Source organism: Oreochromis niloticus, linkage group LG19 (genome assembly GCF_001858045.2).
Source record: "Oreochromis niloticus isolate F11D_XX linkage group LG19, O_niloticus_UMD_NMBU, whole genome shotgun sequence".
Classification (NCBI taxonomy): Eukaryota; Metazoa; Chordata; class Actinopteri; order Cichliformes; family Cichlidae; genus Oreochromis; species Oreochromis niloticus.
Genome location: NC_031983.2, coordinates 24,486,913 through 24,505,071, shown reverse-complemented (window position 1 = coordinate 24,505,071; position 18,159 = coordinate 24,486,913). Strand labels below are relative to the sequence as shown.

Below are 18,159 nucleotides of genomic sequence, written 5' to 3'. Positions count from 1 at the left end.
AAATGTAAATTTCTTTGTTTGTAGACGGCAAGAGATTTGTGATTTTTGTCAATTTATCATCACAAACAGACTCCATCTAATCGTAAACTTGACCCCATGCAGTCACATACTGATAGCAGACTGACTCCCTAAAAAGCTATCAAAGCTACCACAGATAAACAAGCAAATAAAACCATCAGCACTCGCCATAGCAATACTGCAGCAGAGTCTCAAACATTAGTACTGTGAATTACTACATGGATCCAGCTTTAACAGCATTTCTACACATGAGCAGGTAAACTAACGTTGGAAAGAAGTGGGGTGTCTGCAGGATTTCAGCAGACTCAGGCCAACCAGAGGAAGTTCTCTAACAAAGAGTGTAGGATGTGTTCATGTGTAATGATGCTGAAGTAGGATGGTGAGGAAGACCCACAGGGACTTGGTTTTTCTTATATGTCAGGAATCTTTGTGATTGACACATGCTAAGTTTGTTCCTCCTGCCTCTTTCTGCTTTTTCCCCCGTCAATGAGCTGTGCAAAGCTCATGGAGGATTTAAATAGATCAAATCCGATGACGATGAACTTGTGGATATATCACAGAGAATAGCGTATCAGAGAGGAAACGCTGTGATTTAGCCAGCAGGGGTGATTATTACGAGTTGTAGTGATGTAAATGGAGCAAATATAGAACTTAAGCTACAGTAGTAGAAAAACAGAGTGCAAGGATAGACTGATGAATGAACATATGGATAATTAGCCCTTGTCCTTAATTAAAAAGGATAAAGACTGTTACTTTTAAAAAAGCAGAGACGGAAACAGAACCTTAATTCAGAGCAAATGACAGCTGGCCTTCATGCCTTCATGCACTCTCAGCATTACAAGAGCACAAAGTGGAAAAGGTGTGTGGAAATGCACTCAGAACAATCAGCCTCTCTCTGCAGAACCCATTAGTTTGTGTCAAATATTACACATGAGTTTCCATGCTCTGTTTGTTTCTGATGTACGAGTGTGCAGCCACCAGTCTGATTAATGTCTTGAAAACACAATTCAAGAATATTGCTACGACGTGTACAAACCGGCTTTGTGTTTTACTGATTGTTACTTATGCTCAGATGTCCAAGTAAATCTTCTGAAATCAAAATGTTACATACACATTGTATTCAAATGGAGATTATACCCCTGGGTTAGCCCCTCAGGCCAATTAGCACTGATAAGTCCTCCTCCAGTAGAAAGAGAGACGGTGCCTGGCTGGGATTTTCACCCTCTTATCTTTCAGCTCTCATTGTTAGCAAACCTATACACACGAGGGAGCAGCCATCATTTTAATAAGCACCACATGGGAGGCTGACCTGCACTGTGGGCAAATTAATTTTGCTCAGTATAGTATGGATGAAGAACTCTGAAATCAAGCTACAACATGTAGGGGTTAAAGATCTCAACGGCGTGGTTATAAGTCACAGAAACAACACAAACTCATTCAGGTAGGACTAAAAAAAGATCCTCGGGACTCACACGCACATAGACACACACAAACAGCGAGGCCTGGGGGACTTCACTTGTGAATGAGATGTCAGCATAGTTTGGTAGTGTTCCTCCTAGGCCTCGAGAAAAGCACAAAACAAATGTGCAAAGAGATAGAAATAACAGCTACAGAATATGTCAAGGGTGAGAAATGCTCGCCAAGCTGGCTTTTTTTTCTTGGCCTTTCCCTGTGCTTTTCTTTCAGGAAAAGCTCATGAAGACGCTTCGTTGTTGCTCTGCTGGGCAGGAAGCAACAGCTTCATTAAAGGAGGCTCACCACAGCTGACCGACTTCACATGTGCACTGTTTTTATCCAAAAAAACACAGAAAGGGCAGCGGCTCGTGCGTAGGGTGTACTCACGACACACGTTGCCTTCGTCATCGCCGAGCGGGCAGTCTGTACTGAAGTCACAGAGTTTGTCCAGTGGGATCTCAGGCCCGTTGTTACAGTGGTACTGGCCTTCCAGTGTGATGTTCATGCTGGACGAGGATGCTAAACAGAGAAGAAAGAAATAGAAATTGACATAATGGTTTGCAGGAGATACTCTAGCACTGTGGCACTGTGTGTGAAAACAAAGCATTTTCACAGCTCAGGTAGAGTTTAGGAGATGTTTTGCTTGTTGGCAGCAGAATCAAAAGAATGCACTGCAAAAAACAACAAATGACAAAAAACCCTCATCTTTGGAGACAAGGAAAAATGTCTCCCGATTTAGGTTTAAGTTCAGACTGATGTGTTATTTATATGTTATTTTCTTGCTGACTCAGAGAAAATATACAGTTACTACATAAGAGTTTATTAGTGAGTAATAACAGCTAATATAACTCCTGAGTGTAAACCTTGTGTTACATCAGCTGACTGCCAGCACCATCATGATCAACTTGGCGTACGCAGTATGAGCATCTGGCTTTGAATACAGTACACATCCATCAGACAAGGAACACAAACACCAAAGAGAAAAGAAAAAAAACCATGACCCAGATACAGTTAGCAGATACACATGGAGTGGGAGAACACACATAATAACAAAGGCACCAATTGATATCACCGGTCTCAGCAACTCAATTGTAACCAGGAGCATTTGCATATCTATGCAAATCAGAAAAGTGATATCTCACCTTCACCTTAATAATCAGAAACTGATCACAGCAAAGAGAACAAAACAGACAGGCGGAAAGAAAAAACAAAAAAACTGTACACTGATGGGAATCTTGTTTTTTTCCAACGTCTCTCATGGAGGAAAAAAAAATGGGAAGTGATTCTTATCATGACTGACTGGATGCGCCTACTGTAGTTTGCCCTTGATCTGTAATATGCAGATTTGTTCTCTGCTCAGATGAACTTGGAGTTAAAGTCTGATAACGATTTCAAGGCAGGAGAGGCAGCGTGCAGCACAGGCTGGTAGCTGAGACAACTATTCTGGCTAAATTTCAACATGAAGTTTGTAATGAATTAACTTTTTGTTTTCCATTTTGCATTATGTTCTGCGTGACATGATGATAAAACCTTCGGAACCACTTCTGCATCACAGGCTGGCAGAAAATATGCCAGACCAAGTTAAATTGCAGGATAAATCCACTTTTATAATCCCTTACTCTTTGTTCGAATGGATTCAGGTTTATTTAGATGGCACCAAGTGACAACAATAGTTATCTCAAGGCACATTTATATAATTTATATGATAAACACGCACCAGCATAACAGACTGAAACCAAATGACACCTTATAAGCAACCACTTAGCGACAGTAGGGAGAGGGAAAAAAATAAGCATTCCTTTCAACAGCAAGAAATCTTCAACAAAGGCAGTTTTTCAGAATGCTTTTTGGACACCCTGATAATAAAGAAATGCAACAGTCCATCCTCAAAGTTGGATTTAGTGTCTCAGGGTGATACTGACTAACTCTGAGACAGGATTTTCCTCAATTGTATGCTACACCTCACTATAGGTTAAAAGAAGTCACAGAAACATGTTTTGTATGTGAGGTGAAAGACGTAATCTTGGCTCGCAATATTACAGGAGGTCAGTGTAAGTAGATACATTGCAATTATTACAATAAGCCAGTTTCATTCAGGCCCACAATAATCAAACGAATATTTGAGCATGCAGTTGTTTATATTTAAAGATATGACTTATTTCTGGAACCTCCACCTCCTTCCATGCCCATATATGGAAATCCTGAGCAGGCATCAATGAGGAAAGAAGGAGCTGGGGTGGAGATGGGTTGCAGCAGTATGCAGATGTACACCAGGTATGGGTCAGCTAAAGGAGGCTAAATATTGAGCCTTTTATGAGATTTACCAATTGGAAGTGTAGAAGGGCATCAGCTGGGTTGTCAGTTGATGTGGGCTGGTATTGATCTGCCTGAACTTGACTTTGTGGCCAGCCATAACTAATGCAATGCGTGATTTTCATCTGAAGTGAGAAGGAGCAAGTTAGAGGTGATCCAGGGCATTAAGGCTTTAGATTATCTTTATAGTTTAATTACTTTGTGTCATCTAGCATCACAGATAAGTATAGGCAGGTAACTGCGCAGCACTGGTGAGTGCATTGTTTTAATATATCACTGGCTAAAACCAGTGAAAGCCACCAAGTCCATATGTATGTCAGGAGGAAACAAAGCAAACAGCAAGAAAAATGCTAAAACTCATTCATCCACAATATTACTATTAAATTTTAATGTACTTCTTGCTTTTAGTTCTTTCAGTGTACCTTACCAATAAAGGCTAATAAAGAAACATAATTACTATAAGTGGATGAAGTTGTTGACATAAAGAACATAAAGATATGGTAATAGACTGAATATGTCTCAGATAACATTTGGATAAGCAAATATCTAATTAGTTGCACAGGAATTACTGTCTACTTAGAGTGCAGCAGAGGCCCAACATTTCACACTTATGGCATATTCTCACCTCTTTTTTTTCTCCCACATTGTGGTGGAGAAAAACTTCCTGCCCAGCAGGAATCTGGCACAGTTAAGTCTGTGGCTTAGAAAGACAGGGTGCCATTTTTATTGGACTAAACACATTAGTCAGAGGCCTCCCACAGCACACCATTGTGGTAGGAAAGTCACATTAACATGTCAGTGAGTAATCCAGTTCAAACCCCTTTAATGCCTGGCCTGAGTAAATGACTGATAACGAGTCTGCTTTAATGTCAGTGTTTCCGAAGTGCATTCCTGAGCTTTGTTTTGTCTTTTTACAAAGTAAATGGAGCACATGCTTGCACACACAAAACTGCAGCCTCGCTAACATGTGAAATTCACGGAGGAATGGAGAAAAAGGCAAATACAGTATTTTATTCAAATGAGGTGAGGCGAAGTCTTGTTTGCCTAGCGCCCAGTGTGGGGGTATAGATGTGGTTTTGCTATGTGTATTCAGTCATGCTCAACACATGTATTATGCATTGCTTGTGCTCAGTGGCTTCCTTTCTGTATAATGTTGACACCGCAAGCTGAGCGATTTATCAAGAAAGGGAAAAAAAGTTACCAAGAGTACATTGAAGCCTTCGGGCGATGTATGTAAATTCATCGATTTATCTTAGTTTGATGACAGTGGAGTAAAAAGTATCAAAGTGGCAGTGTCACTAACTTTAAGCTCCCGAAGCAGGTAAGAGCAGCCAGATGTGGCTGCCGCACTTCTGGCCTACCGCAGTTCTTAAATCACACTTGTCAGATTGTGAAAACAAGTGGGTCAGTGAGGGATGAATTGCCTGTGGAAGTAAGTGAGTTTTGTTATCCTTGTGCTCATGGGGCTGGCTTTGCTTTGAAAGGGGAATGATGTATGGATGGCGAAAAGCTGGAGAGGTGACTGGAGAGGGCACAGCTGCTGCTGGTAAGTGACAAAACATATACAGAAATCCAAGAATCAAGGTAGTAAATGGTTAACAATTAGTACCGCAGCGCAGCCTTTTTAACCGAAAACAAAGCAAGATAAAAAACGGGGGCTATTTTTCCACAAGTGGGTTTAAGATGCTTGATCTCATAATCCGGGAAGCTACCAGCTATTGTCTGATGATCTAGCATCTGACCCCAGAGGCTAAATGGCCAATATGCCAGTATTTCAGGGCTTGCAGTGGAGTGGGATATCCAGATAGCAGAAAATAATTGTCAGGTTCAAGCCTTACTATTCTGTGTGCTGGCCATTTATTAAGAATGTATTTTTTAAAAGTTAATTAAAAAAAAAGTCATTGGACACTCTGACCTATGAATCATTCATTCATTAAAAAAAAAAAAGCCAGCATTGTGTTTACAATGTGCAGAATTTACAAAACAATTTAAAGAAACTGGAGAACTAGGGGACAAAAGAAGAAATGGAAGGCCTAAAAAACTACACAGGACCTAAGAGATGCATCTGGACCTTCAATTGATCCATCTAACGATCGCTGAAGCCTCATCAGTAACGGTCTCAATAGAAGGGCGGTTATCAAGAAGCCAATGTTAAGAAGGGGAAACAGGAGAAAAGGCTAAATTACACAAGAACTGGATTGAAAATCTATGGCAATAAGTCTTAAGGAGTGATCAGCCATCTATAAACATGTAAAACATGGTGAAGGCGCTGTGATGGTTTGGGGCTGAATTTCAGCCAGTGATGTTGGGAATCTTGTAAAAACTGAAATTAGAATTATAAATGCAGGAAAGTACAGTCAGATTTTGATCCACCATGTAATAACATTTGGCAAATATCTGATTGGTAGTGGCTTCATTTTTCAGTATAATGATCCCTAACCCACCGCCAGTGCAGTAAAAGCATACCTAGATAGAAAAACACACAAAGTAACACTATCAATTATGAACTGACCTCCTCAAGCCCAGACCTCAACATTATTGAAGCAGTGTGGGATCATCTGAAGGCTGCCAACATCCAAAAGGAAGCTGTGAATGGCCTTCAATAAGCCCGGAGAACTACTCCTGTGGTCTATTTAAATAAATTACAAGAAAGCTGCCTCAGAGACTTCAGGCTGTGTTGAAGAATAAAGGTCTTCATACCAAATATTGACCTTAAAGCTCACTAAAATTGTACAAACTCTATGGTATTTGTATATGCTGTATTTTCATATGTGTTTGGACATTTCAATAAATTGATGCACCTATTTCCCATAGTCCTATGAAAATATAAAGAAACAGGGGGAGTCTTGGGACTCTGGCACAGTACTGTAGCAAAAAACAAAAAGAAATTAAACCCCTTAAGTCTGATTGCAACAAGTGCAAATCCCTTTAAGGCTGGATGCAACATTCGCAAGCCTCTCAACTACGGCGTTTTTGAAATGTAAGCATATAAAACTTTCTTAAATCGCGTACGGCTCTGAAAGGAAAAACACGCCGTCGTCACAGCGGGTCCTAAAGGGATATTCACTTTTATCCAGTGACAAAGCAAACCATTTCGGAGTTCAACAAAGATGCTGGATTTCTGTCACAGGAGGGAAAAAAAAGCTATGGGATAAGTTTCCATAAAATTACACAAATATTCTCAAGACAGACTCATCGTCTCCAGACAATTCAGCCTTTGCTTTTTTATATCTGCACATTATATTTTCAGTGAAATTATGTAGAACATAAATGTGCAACTGTTTTTTCCAAAATAATGCTAGCTGCATCACTGACTTTTTTTCAAGGTCTACTAGATTTCAGAGTCAGAGATGGAGGATTGTACTGACACTGGTATCCAGAAACAGGAGAGACCCTGAGAGAACACCTTGCTGTTATATTACTTCTCAGCTATGGTGCTTTTGTGTGAGGGGAGTGTGCTGAACCCATTCTTCACAATGTAAAGCATTCAGGTTATCACAGCTGACTGTTAACAACTGTTAATGGATGACTGGTGAACAATTAACAAGTAACTAGACAAGAGTCATTTAGAAAGTACAATCAATAGGCAGCGGGAGTCACTTCACTAGTCCATCATAGTTAAAAGCTGCTTCCAGAGAGAGTGTGCAGGCCTCAGTGTGTCACTATTATTTAATTACTGCTACGAGACTTGTTGGATATCCTGGATGACTTTTTCTGCATCCTCTGAGGACATAGTAAACAGGGGGAACAATATTTTGTTTTTGTATGCCAATGTAAAGTCTCATTAAAACAGGACCTTTTTGATAACAGCTCTGCAATACTTTGGATCTTAGTGCTTTATCATTTCTCTAAACAGAATTAAATTCATTTCAATTTAATTAAAAATGGGAAAAAAGAGCAGCTTTTAAGTTAAATATGGTTTTCGTGCATTTCACTGCCAGTTGAGCATGTTTGAGTTCAGACGTGTGCTCGGTGGAGTTTAGCGTTTCGTGTTTGTCATCTAATTATAAGCCAAGTTGTTCTATTTCTTTAAAAAAACAACCTTTTAATCGTGCCATCTGCTTACAGGATGAAAATCGGAGAGGCTTCATCTACAAGATCAAAAGCAAAAAATGGGAATTAATTTACAGCAAAAGTTTGAAAAAATGACTTAGATGTTCTAACGTGTCTTAAATGCAGTTTCCTAAAAACCTGTTGAGGTCACTGGCTGCAAAAATGGGCAATTTTTATTTATTTCTTTTAATGGTTTAAACATTGTTCGAATGTGCTGTTTGTCTCCTGACAAATGTAGACTGAATGTAGCAAAGATTTCATGAAAATGAATAATATAGAACTTGATTAATAATGTGTAAACAAATGAATACACAAACATCTCAGGCCAACCAAAAGATGAGAAAAATAATATTTAGACAAAGTTTTAAAGTCAGAGAAAACATTTATTTGCATTGGCTGGTGCTAAAGCCAAACAATGGCTTAGGATGGGTTTTCTGGTTCAAGCATTTCCCTCATGGCAGAAACTGAAGCACCAGTGAGCTTAGCTGAAATCAATTCAACAATAGTACTTAACATTTTAGTGTTTTTGCATAACCCCAATAAACATATCGCGTTTAGATTCCACTGATAGAGACATTACACTCGGCGAGATATCAAAAGATCTTGCAAACCAGTTTGGCTTGCCATTTGAATAAAACTTCTGACATGGTTTGGTGGATATCGCTTGTAGATTTGAATACAAACAGACGCATCCTTGTTGAAGACAAGCTGCAAAAACACAATCTGGAGTCACAGAGAGGGTAGACTCATCCAGAAATTAATATGGTTTTTGTTTTCCTACAGATGAGCAAGCACGTCAGTCACATCCTAAAATCCCTCTGTGTGCTCTAAAACAACAACAACAACAACAACAAAACCAGTCTGAAGAACCGCCTGGCTTGAGATCTGCTTGTGCTTCGTGTGGATAGAATGCCAATAAGCAGAAAAGGGAAAACACAACAGAAACAATATCTTCGCAGACTTGATTGAGTCTAGCGGATGATTCAGCAGTAGTTAGAAGTCATTTATCCGATTTTGCTCATTCATTACTTCGCAATCTTCCATCTTAAGTGCCATAATGGTGGCCTGTCCTCTGTCACAGGGGACAAAAATCTAAAGGAGCCCGAGCACGGGTGGTGCAACTATCTTGCCACCCCATTAAAGGCAAAATTTAAAGATATTTATGGAGATTTACAGTGGCTGCAATACTCAAGATGGATGCAGCTGGGTTTCCCGCTGGACAGTCGACAGGACAAGAAGTGTTCGCTCATGAATTCAATTAACTGCGCACAGCCACGCTCGATTGGTCCGAGCTCTGCCCAATCACCATCACTATCTGTCATGCTCCCTGCTGGAGACAGCCGCACACACTCGAGCAGAGATGGAGAGGGAAAAACATCTATTCTACACTCCCAAGATTTTTTTTTCTTTTTTACTGCAGAAAAATGACATATATTGTACTGAGTGTAAAATAATACATGTGTACAATATTGCTGGATTACCCATCAGTTTTTTTCTTTAAAAAACAAAAAACGTACATACAGTGCCTGACCCAAACATTGTCCATACTTCTCCTCTACTTTTTGGGTTTATTGATATTTTTACTCTGTCTGATCTAAACTATAAATGACAGACAAGATAACAGCCTCTAAACAACGAGCAAGGAAACACTGATGTTATTGAACTGGTTCTAAGAATTCTCAACAACAGCTACACAGCAAAGGCCACATTGAGTTTATAGCAATGTCACAATGTGAAGCACTTGGCAACTCTTGAAAAAGTTGAAAGGCAGACACAGCACTCTTGATCCGAAAAGCTAAGCATTTTGGCCTCTACCATCTTGGGACTTTGAAGTGACTGACAAACTGGGGGACACAAAAACTGGTAGCAAGTTCATCAGTCTCAAGATTGCGTTACTGCTCTATTGTCTATTTGACTCAACATTGGGACAAATTTACAAAATGATTAACCAAATGAACATTATGATATACTCAGTCTTGAAAATCACAGATAAAGAGGTAGTAGTTTTTTTTTCCATCCTATACAATCACTCTTTATGCAACCTTTGAAGGTTGAAGGGATTTTTGTACTGGCATGATTTATAGAAATTATTTGTGTTTTTACAGTAAATACAGACTGGACCTGGTACAGGTGCAAGGTGTGTTTTGTGTGTCACACACTGTGTCTGCTAGCTAAAGTTACAGCTTCTGTATTTCCCACGGAGAGAAAAGAGTGAACACTAACTTTACAGACAGAAAAAGATGTCCTCATTTCTAATCACATATTGGATCTGTATATGATGTGTTTTCATAAATTTTGTCATTTAATATTATAAAATGTTCTGCAAAATAAACATAAGTTATACTTAATTTATTTAATTCAAATGTTGCATGAAAATACTGGAGTTTTTAGCAGGATAAAAAGGTTAGTTTGCTGTACTGTGATGGATTTAGAGTGAAGAACAGTGTGTTGGACTGGTGCACAATGGCTGTGGTGCTTATGGTCAGTACTCAGTTATGTAGCAGAGATTAATTTACATTTAAACTGATGATGATTAGATTAATTCACTGTATTCAACCTTTATACTTTTGGTATAAAGGTAGTATAAACCAGGGGTGTCAAACATAAGGCCCGGGATCCTGAATTGGCCCAGCAAAGACTCCAATCAGACTCACTGGATATCTTTGGAAAATGTTAGGGAGGCAAAGATTTTAGACTTTTAATTGTATTTTCATGTATTTTACAGCTTGCCCTACTAACAAAGAGCTCGACCATGCCCATTCACACTGCACCAAAGTAATGAAGTGCAAGATATACAATTAAATGATAAACAATTAAGGTGCCTGTTTTTTCACTACTAAAGGTCCACAGTATACAGTATAATAAAAATGCAACATTTTCTGTGGATTAACAAAAACGTTCTGCTTTATAATTCCAGGACAGTTTGGGCAGGAGGCTACCAGAAGATTTTATATCATTTTACACAGTAATTTCTTACAATTTAAACCCAGAGTGTTGTGCTGACATGTTTTCTCTCATTAACTACAGCAGCATTTCTTTATCATGTAGAAAAAACTGAGACTTACTATTGACATTGCACTTCTTTTTCTTATACTGAGATATCTCAGTTTGATTAAATGTGATTAAATGTGTAGTTAAACTCACCCTTTACAATGAAGGCAACAGATAATAGTTTTTTTTTTTGAAATTCTCTTTCACTGCTCGTGTCCTTCAAGACAGATTCAAGCTGAGTACATGTATTAGAATTAGAATTTAGACAGGAATAACATTTATCTTCTCATGTACTAATAGTAAGGTTCATTTACCTTTACACAACGCATGGCAGAGCTGTCCTTCAATGTACTACTTTTTGAGTACATTACAAAGGCTGTACTTTTTCACTTTTACTCAAGTAAGACGTTGCTTTAGTACTTTAACATTTACTGGAGTATTTTTTAAACACAGTGTCTGTACTTCTACTTACGTAAAGAATGTCTGTACTTTTGCCACCCCTGTAATACTTGACCTTAAAAAAGGGAATATTAAAGTTTGGTTTCTGTGTAAGTACTATAAAATAAATTCTACTTGATAAAAAAATGAAGCCCCAAAGGTTTCTCTTGTTGTGGAACAACAGCTATACTAAACAAGCCCATTCTAAGAGCTGTGATTGAACGTAGTTCTTGCAGTGTGGGCACAAAAGATAGAAGTACTTTCTACAAGTTAGTAGAAATCTCAGAAAGTTATAAAATTGCCGGTGTGCACTGCACACAGTCTAAAAAAAGGTATTTAAATCTAAAACTATAATTTGCATATGTGTAACTTTGTTTTGTTGTTGACTTTCACACAGTTATAATGATACTGTATAATTCTTAGCATTGTTTCCTCTGGTTATTTTTCAGAGTTTGGTTGCCCGTGGTCTGATTTTATTAGACATTTTATACCACCACAAAGCTTTCAGGAAAATAATATCAACATTAGAGCCAGTGGAAAATGTCTCTCAATGTAGTTTTTTTTTCTTTTATCTGCAATGTTGTGGCCATTTCCTTAAAGTATACAAAAGAGTGAAATTCACAAAGTGCATCATTGTATAAATCTCACATATGACTCATGACATGCTGGCTGTTCCGACTTTTGTTGTTTCTTGCATTACCACGACTCTGCATCTACGGAGCTAAGTAAACATTGTTACCAACCAATAATACAGATCAGCTTTGACATCAAAGCGTCTTTCCCACAGACAGGGCGACTGTGGTGAGACTGTAGCCTTTGTTTTGTTTAAAATGATCAGCATTATGCTACGGGGCTTTGATTCCACAGCACTGGCCTTGATGTTTCATATCTTTTTCAGCCTGATGAGCAGGTTTGGGTTTATTTCATGGGAGAAATCATCTCAGTGCACTAAATTTAAGGTAAAAAGTCATAACCACTATTTTTACTCCACTACAGGAAAAATGTTTGCTACCCATTGCTGACACACTGATTTCTTCAGAAGGTGATGAAATATATCAGAGGCTTTTTTAAGGACGTAAATTTTGTTAATGTTGTTGAAATTTGTACCAGCTATAGATCAAAGTCATAAAACATCATAGAGCAATACTTTTTAGTGCACTGAACAGGATCAGTGAAATCTCTCACAGACATAGAGCTTCCTGAGGAGTTTGAAGACATTTCAAACAGATAACCATTTAAATATGAAATATATTGTAGGTTAGGGTTAGGTCATTGGTAGATATATGATCTAGTTACTGAAATTGTGTGTGTGTGTGTGTGTGTGTGTGTGTGTGTGGATCCGTCTTAACTTGGTAGATAAATAACTTGTAAAGTTTGATTGCTAAAGCCTCAGTAACACACACCTGGAAACCTGCAGGGAACTCCTCGCCAACCCCTTGTTGCTAGGGAAAAATGTGTATTTGTTGACTGGTTTGTGAGTGTGAGCTGCGCCAAAAATCTCCTTGTAATTTTTTTCGTCACTAGCAGATTGCCACTGTCACCCACATGAAAGTCACAGGCTGTATCCCTCTTTCCATCTGCTAGCAATCTATAGCAACCATTCAACAACTGGCTGGGGGATACAAATTTATTCCCAGTGACAAGAGTTTGCTGAGTGGTTTCCTAATGGTCTCTTGGCCTGCGTGACGAAAGCCTTAGCAGTCGATTTTTACAGTATCTACCACCAACCTCAAGCAACCACTTGTCAACTGGTTGAGGGATACACATTTTTCCATAGTGACTGAAGGTTGCCAAGGGGTTGCCAACCAATCCCTAAGCATGTTTCACTGGGGCCTGAATTGCCCACAAATTCCCTTCTGTTATGTTAAGATAACGCTAAGAACTGTACACATTATAGCCCAATAAAAGATCACTGTGGCTATAAGCAATGACCGGTTAATCTACTTCCCAACCCTTCTGTACCTACATAAAAATGATTACATAAAATGTGCTGTTTAATATTAAATGGATAGGAGAAACTCAATAAACAGATTCACCCCAGAAGTCTTCATGCATAAATATGCTTTACAGACTGTAATTAGATTTAATGTTGCTTTAACTTGATTGACTTTTTGTCAATACTAGTTTAAGTCCATAACATCCAGAAATTTCCTCCTCTTTGCCAGGTTAGGGCTGATTCAGACATCTGTTCCATTTGGCGTATGCATGTTGTGAACACTCTACTTGGTGCCCTGGGCCATTTAACACTTGCTCAATATCTTAAAATGAAACTGCCTGTGTAGATTGCCTTGGAAAGGTGCCTGCAACAGAAACACAGTTTGGGTTGAGGGGATGCTGCTTGCAGAAAGGCCTAAGGCAAGAGATTAGAGGTAGAATGTGATAAAGCTTAGTACTGCCAGAAAGGCTCTTGTCTTGGCAAGTTGTATCTTATGTTAATTGATGAGCTTTGTTTTCCTGTTTTTAACTTTCTCCTAGTTTTTTGTCCTCGTATATTCTCTCAGTGATCCTAACATGGTTTCAAAAGACTTCAAAGTATCCCCAACAAATTACAAGATCAACAGAAATATCCATATAATTACCTCCAGGTATATCTGACAAATAGATGGACTTCTGATTGCCTTCAAGGCTCCTAAAGGCTTTGAACGCAAAGTAAATGGTAACTTCTTTTTAATATACTTAGCTTACTTTATTTATGAAGTAGAGATCTGTGATCAAAAACTGTATTTTTATAGTGCTCTTTTAAGCCAGACCCTGAGGCACGGTATAAACCATAATGAATGTTGTAAAAGAAAAAACAAAGAGTACCTGGAGAGAAAAACTTATCTCAACATGTGCCACTATGAAATCTCTGTTTCTCGGCCAGTAACTCTGATACAACCAGGAGTTGAACAACCAAAACTAATTACAGGTTCATCATATGCTTCTGAAAGTTCCTTATTAATACCAGACAATATATCATCATGTTGCCTAGAAGCCACATAACAATGGACTAAAATCTGCAGAGTGGACAGTGGACCAGTGATTGTAAAATATAAAGATCACCTCATAAATATACAGGTTAAACTTTAAAGGAACTACACTGGATTTTTGGGGTTTTTTCATCCCTTTTAAGTGGTGTTGCCCAATCTCTCTCTCTCTCTCACACACACACACACACACACACACACACACACACACACACACACACACACACAGTACATTATGAAGAACACTGGTATTAGATGAGCAGCTTGTGGCCTATATTTAATTAAATGTTAAACTGGAATTATGTTCAAACTATATTAAATGCAGCAGACATTTTATCTTTTTTCGTGGCCCAGCAACATTATTTGATTTGATTTTATTATTTAATTTTATTTGACTTTTAGAGTTAGTGAAATTAGACACTCATTGTATCAGGAAAAAAATTAAAGGTCCACACGCCTAGCTAATTTGCGTCAGCCAACAAACAACCTGTAAATCAATCAACAAGATGGTAACATAATTACATTAATGGGAATTCCATAAACAATCAACATAAGATAAAAAGAATAATTACCAAATGTTTTTTCCTGTACAAAAAATGTACTATATTTAATGTATGTAACTGAGACCAAAACATACTGTTTAACTGTCACTGAACAACTTGAATTCTATATGGGTTAAATATCTAATCCATAGAGCATTAAATACATGTTATTTATGCTTCTTCATATTACAGTGTATGAACTGCAAGCAGACAGTACAGACATCCAACTAAATTGGTTTATTACATTAGACATAATTAGATTAGATGGATATTAAAACAGATTAGCTGTGATTTTTGAGGCTCAGCCTGAAATAGTTACGCATGTGGATGTGTACATTTTGTGTTTTTGTCCTTGCTAGAGGTATGGCAATATGGCAATGCATGTTGGTTGGCTGGTTAGACGGTCTAACGCTTTATTTCCTAATCAGAGTTAAGGTAATAAAGTAATCAAACAAATATGAAATTCTGTAGAGACATTCATGGTCCTTACAGGTTGAAATTGTGTTTCATATCTTATTAAATAGAACACGATGCTTGTTTTCTAAATGACTGAAAAAGGAGTATCAAGCAGAGTAGCTACTTTGTTGTGACCATACAGTCATGTGAAAGTTTTCACAGGACTCAAAACTAAGTACTCTCACTGCTTGCATAGAAATTATAAGAGTAATATAATTTCTATGCAACCAGTGAGAGTACTTGTGCATTTGATCATCAACAAGTATGAAAAAATACGCACACAATTACTGCTTCCATAGGAATAGGAAGTAAGGATAAGCAGCAGTCAGTGCATTTGACGACAGAAGATTTGGCAGTGTGGTGGACTGGGGCATTTAAGAGTGTATTAATACAATGCAATAACCTTCCAAGAAACGGACATCATAAAATGTTAAAATAAAACAGTAACAGTAGAGTTAGAGAAAAACTGAACAAGCATGGCTTACTTGGGGATACTCCCAGGAGAAATCTCTTTACATTTGCAAAGTTGGTGCTAAAGAAAAATGAATTGTGGAATAATAACCTCATACCAACTGTTATGCACGGTGGTGGAGGGGTAATGACTTAGGTTTGTTTTGGAGCCACAGGATCTGAGCATCTTGCACTCATTGAGTCGACCATGAACTTGTCCATACACCAAACAGCTAAAGCTTGGCTGAAATTTGGTTATGCAACAGGACAGTGATCCCAAGCATATCATCGAATGGCCCACCCAAATGTTCAGAGCTCAACCTGACATGCTGTCATGGTACCTTAAGAAAGCTGTGCATGAATGAATGCCTGCAAACCTTAATGAACTAAAGAAACATTATAAAAAAAAAAGCATGGACCTCCACAACAATCTCAAAAGGCTGATAAAACTAAATTTGCACCAGCCAATATGCTCAGTTTGAGGCTGCAAGAGTGAGATTCACACAACAATAGGGGATACTGTGTCTACATTATACAGTCCACTGGCTCCAGCAAGAGGTTAATATTAACAAAGAATCTTAGCAATTGTTTTAGAGGGAGATGATACATGTGGCATCATCAGCAGGGCTAATTTTTAATTGAATTCCTTTAAGGCTTAAAAACACTTTTGAAACCATAGTATTGATACTATTTGGAGCTGTGGCCTGAAAGCTCCCTAGTGCAACATTAGGGGTGTAATATACACGTATTGACACTATGTGGACTAAAATATTGGGCCACACCTCTTAGTCTTTTAATTCAGGTATTTTTAGTCCTGCTAGAGTTACATAAAATCAAGGACCTAGCCATATGGTCTACATGGAACAAGTAGGTTTGTGAAATTTCTTCCCTTGTAGATATTCCATGAGCAACAGTAAGTGGTATTATTGCAAAGTGGAAGTGTTTAGGAACTACAGCAACTTATCCTTCTGTGGCAACTTAAGTGGCAGACCACAGAAAGTTAGATCAGTTGCTGATTGCTGAGGCGCCAACGCTCTGCTGACTCAATAACTGTAAAGCTCCAAACCTCTTTTGACATCGACGTTAACACAAAAACTCTCCATCGGGAGCTTCATGGCATGGGTTTCTGCGGCCGAGCAGCTTTTGTAGGTGTAATGTGTAGGTGGCCCAGTACTGTAGTCCATATGGTGCAGATATATGGCTGAGAGTTTATTTCATGCACTCAAAGAGCCAAAGTGAAATAGAAATCTAAATTAAAGCCTGATGTCCTGCTATAAAGTGAATGGTTTTTTCCATTACAAAATACCATCAACCATCCTTCCACATGTCCACACTCTGTCCACTACAGTAGCCTTCTCCAAACCCATTTCTCATAGCATTCTCCACAGGGCCATGTTTGATTGATGGGCCTAGGGACACTTCATGGTGCTGTGTACCTAATCGTGAAGTATAGACTTGCTGTAACGCTCCATTAATGCCCCGCGGCAGCATGGTGTAGTGGTTAAGGAAATGGACCAAGGAAGAGGAGGTCAGTGGTTCAGATTCCCTAAGGGTTCACTGCTGCCTTCACTCTGCTCAATGTCCAATTGGAAAAATGAATTGTGACAGTTTGTGGGGTAATTCATGAGCACCAATACAGAATATGCTCTTGAGCGGATAAACGTTGTTATAGACGTTAAGACAAACGTGACCTTCTGGCTTGTCACAGAGGAAAAAGTCAAATCTGCTATTGACACAATCTGTTAATGAGCTTGTCAGTCATCACAGTAGTGTCTATTTACTCTCAGGATGCAAACCGGTAGGAGGTTAAGAGTGTTTCTGACATGTTTGCTGAGTCTGAATGATTACGGTCTCTGGACAGATATGCCACAACCATAAAGAGAAATACTGGCAGAAGGTAGGATTCTAACTTCCTGTCAGAAGGATGAGCTCCAGAGATAGGCATACAGCCACACAAGTCACTTTAAGGGCAGCAAATTGGATTGCTTGTTGGTCCAGTGACTGATGAGTTAATTAAAGTGGAAGGGTATGGAGAAAGAAGTCAGACACTGCTCCATTTATTTATCCTCTATTGACTATCTCCATGCACTTCACTAGCTAGAGTAATCGCTGCCTTTCTGCCCATGAAAACAACTAAAGAGGAGGAAATGGACTTTGTCAAAATTACAAATCAGGTGCAAAAGATGAAAAGGAGAAGTAATTTCAACTGAATGCATCATATTTAGATGATTTTTTAGCTAAATGATTATAAATAATACATACATTCTGCTAATACAGAATATCTCAAGGCAGACTTGCCAAAAAATCAAATAATGAGTGAATCAGTGAATTAAAACTGTCAGACTGAATCATGTGTTTCTTAAAAAAAGTCTTCCAAGTCTAAAGGAAATTGTTACGCAACCATAACAGTACCAACATGTCCACAGCCTCCTGTCTGCTGAAATTAAAACTTCAAACCTTTGGGACCAAATTAAACA

The 18,159-nt window shown here is 38.5% G+C and overlaps 1 protein-coding gene across 5 annotated transcripts in view; it reads right to left on the bottom strand.

Annotated features, from left to right (window-relative positions):
• alk (ALK receptor tyrosine kinase) overlaps positions 1 to 18,159 on the bottom strand; it is a 482,106-nt gene that overhangs the window by 63,750 nt on the left and 400,197 nt on the right. For all 5 annotated transcript variants that reach the window (XM_025900878.1, XM_019349050.2, XM_019349049.2 and 2 more), the window contains one exon: positions 1,861 to 1,992. In XM_025900878.1, the coding sequence (XP_025756663.1) occupies positions 1,861 to 1,992 (132 nt within the window). The remainder of the gene's footprint in view (positions 1 to 1,860; positions 1,993 to 18,159) is intronic.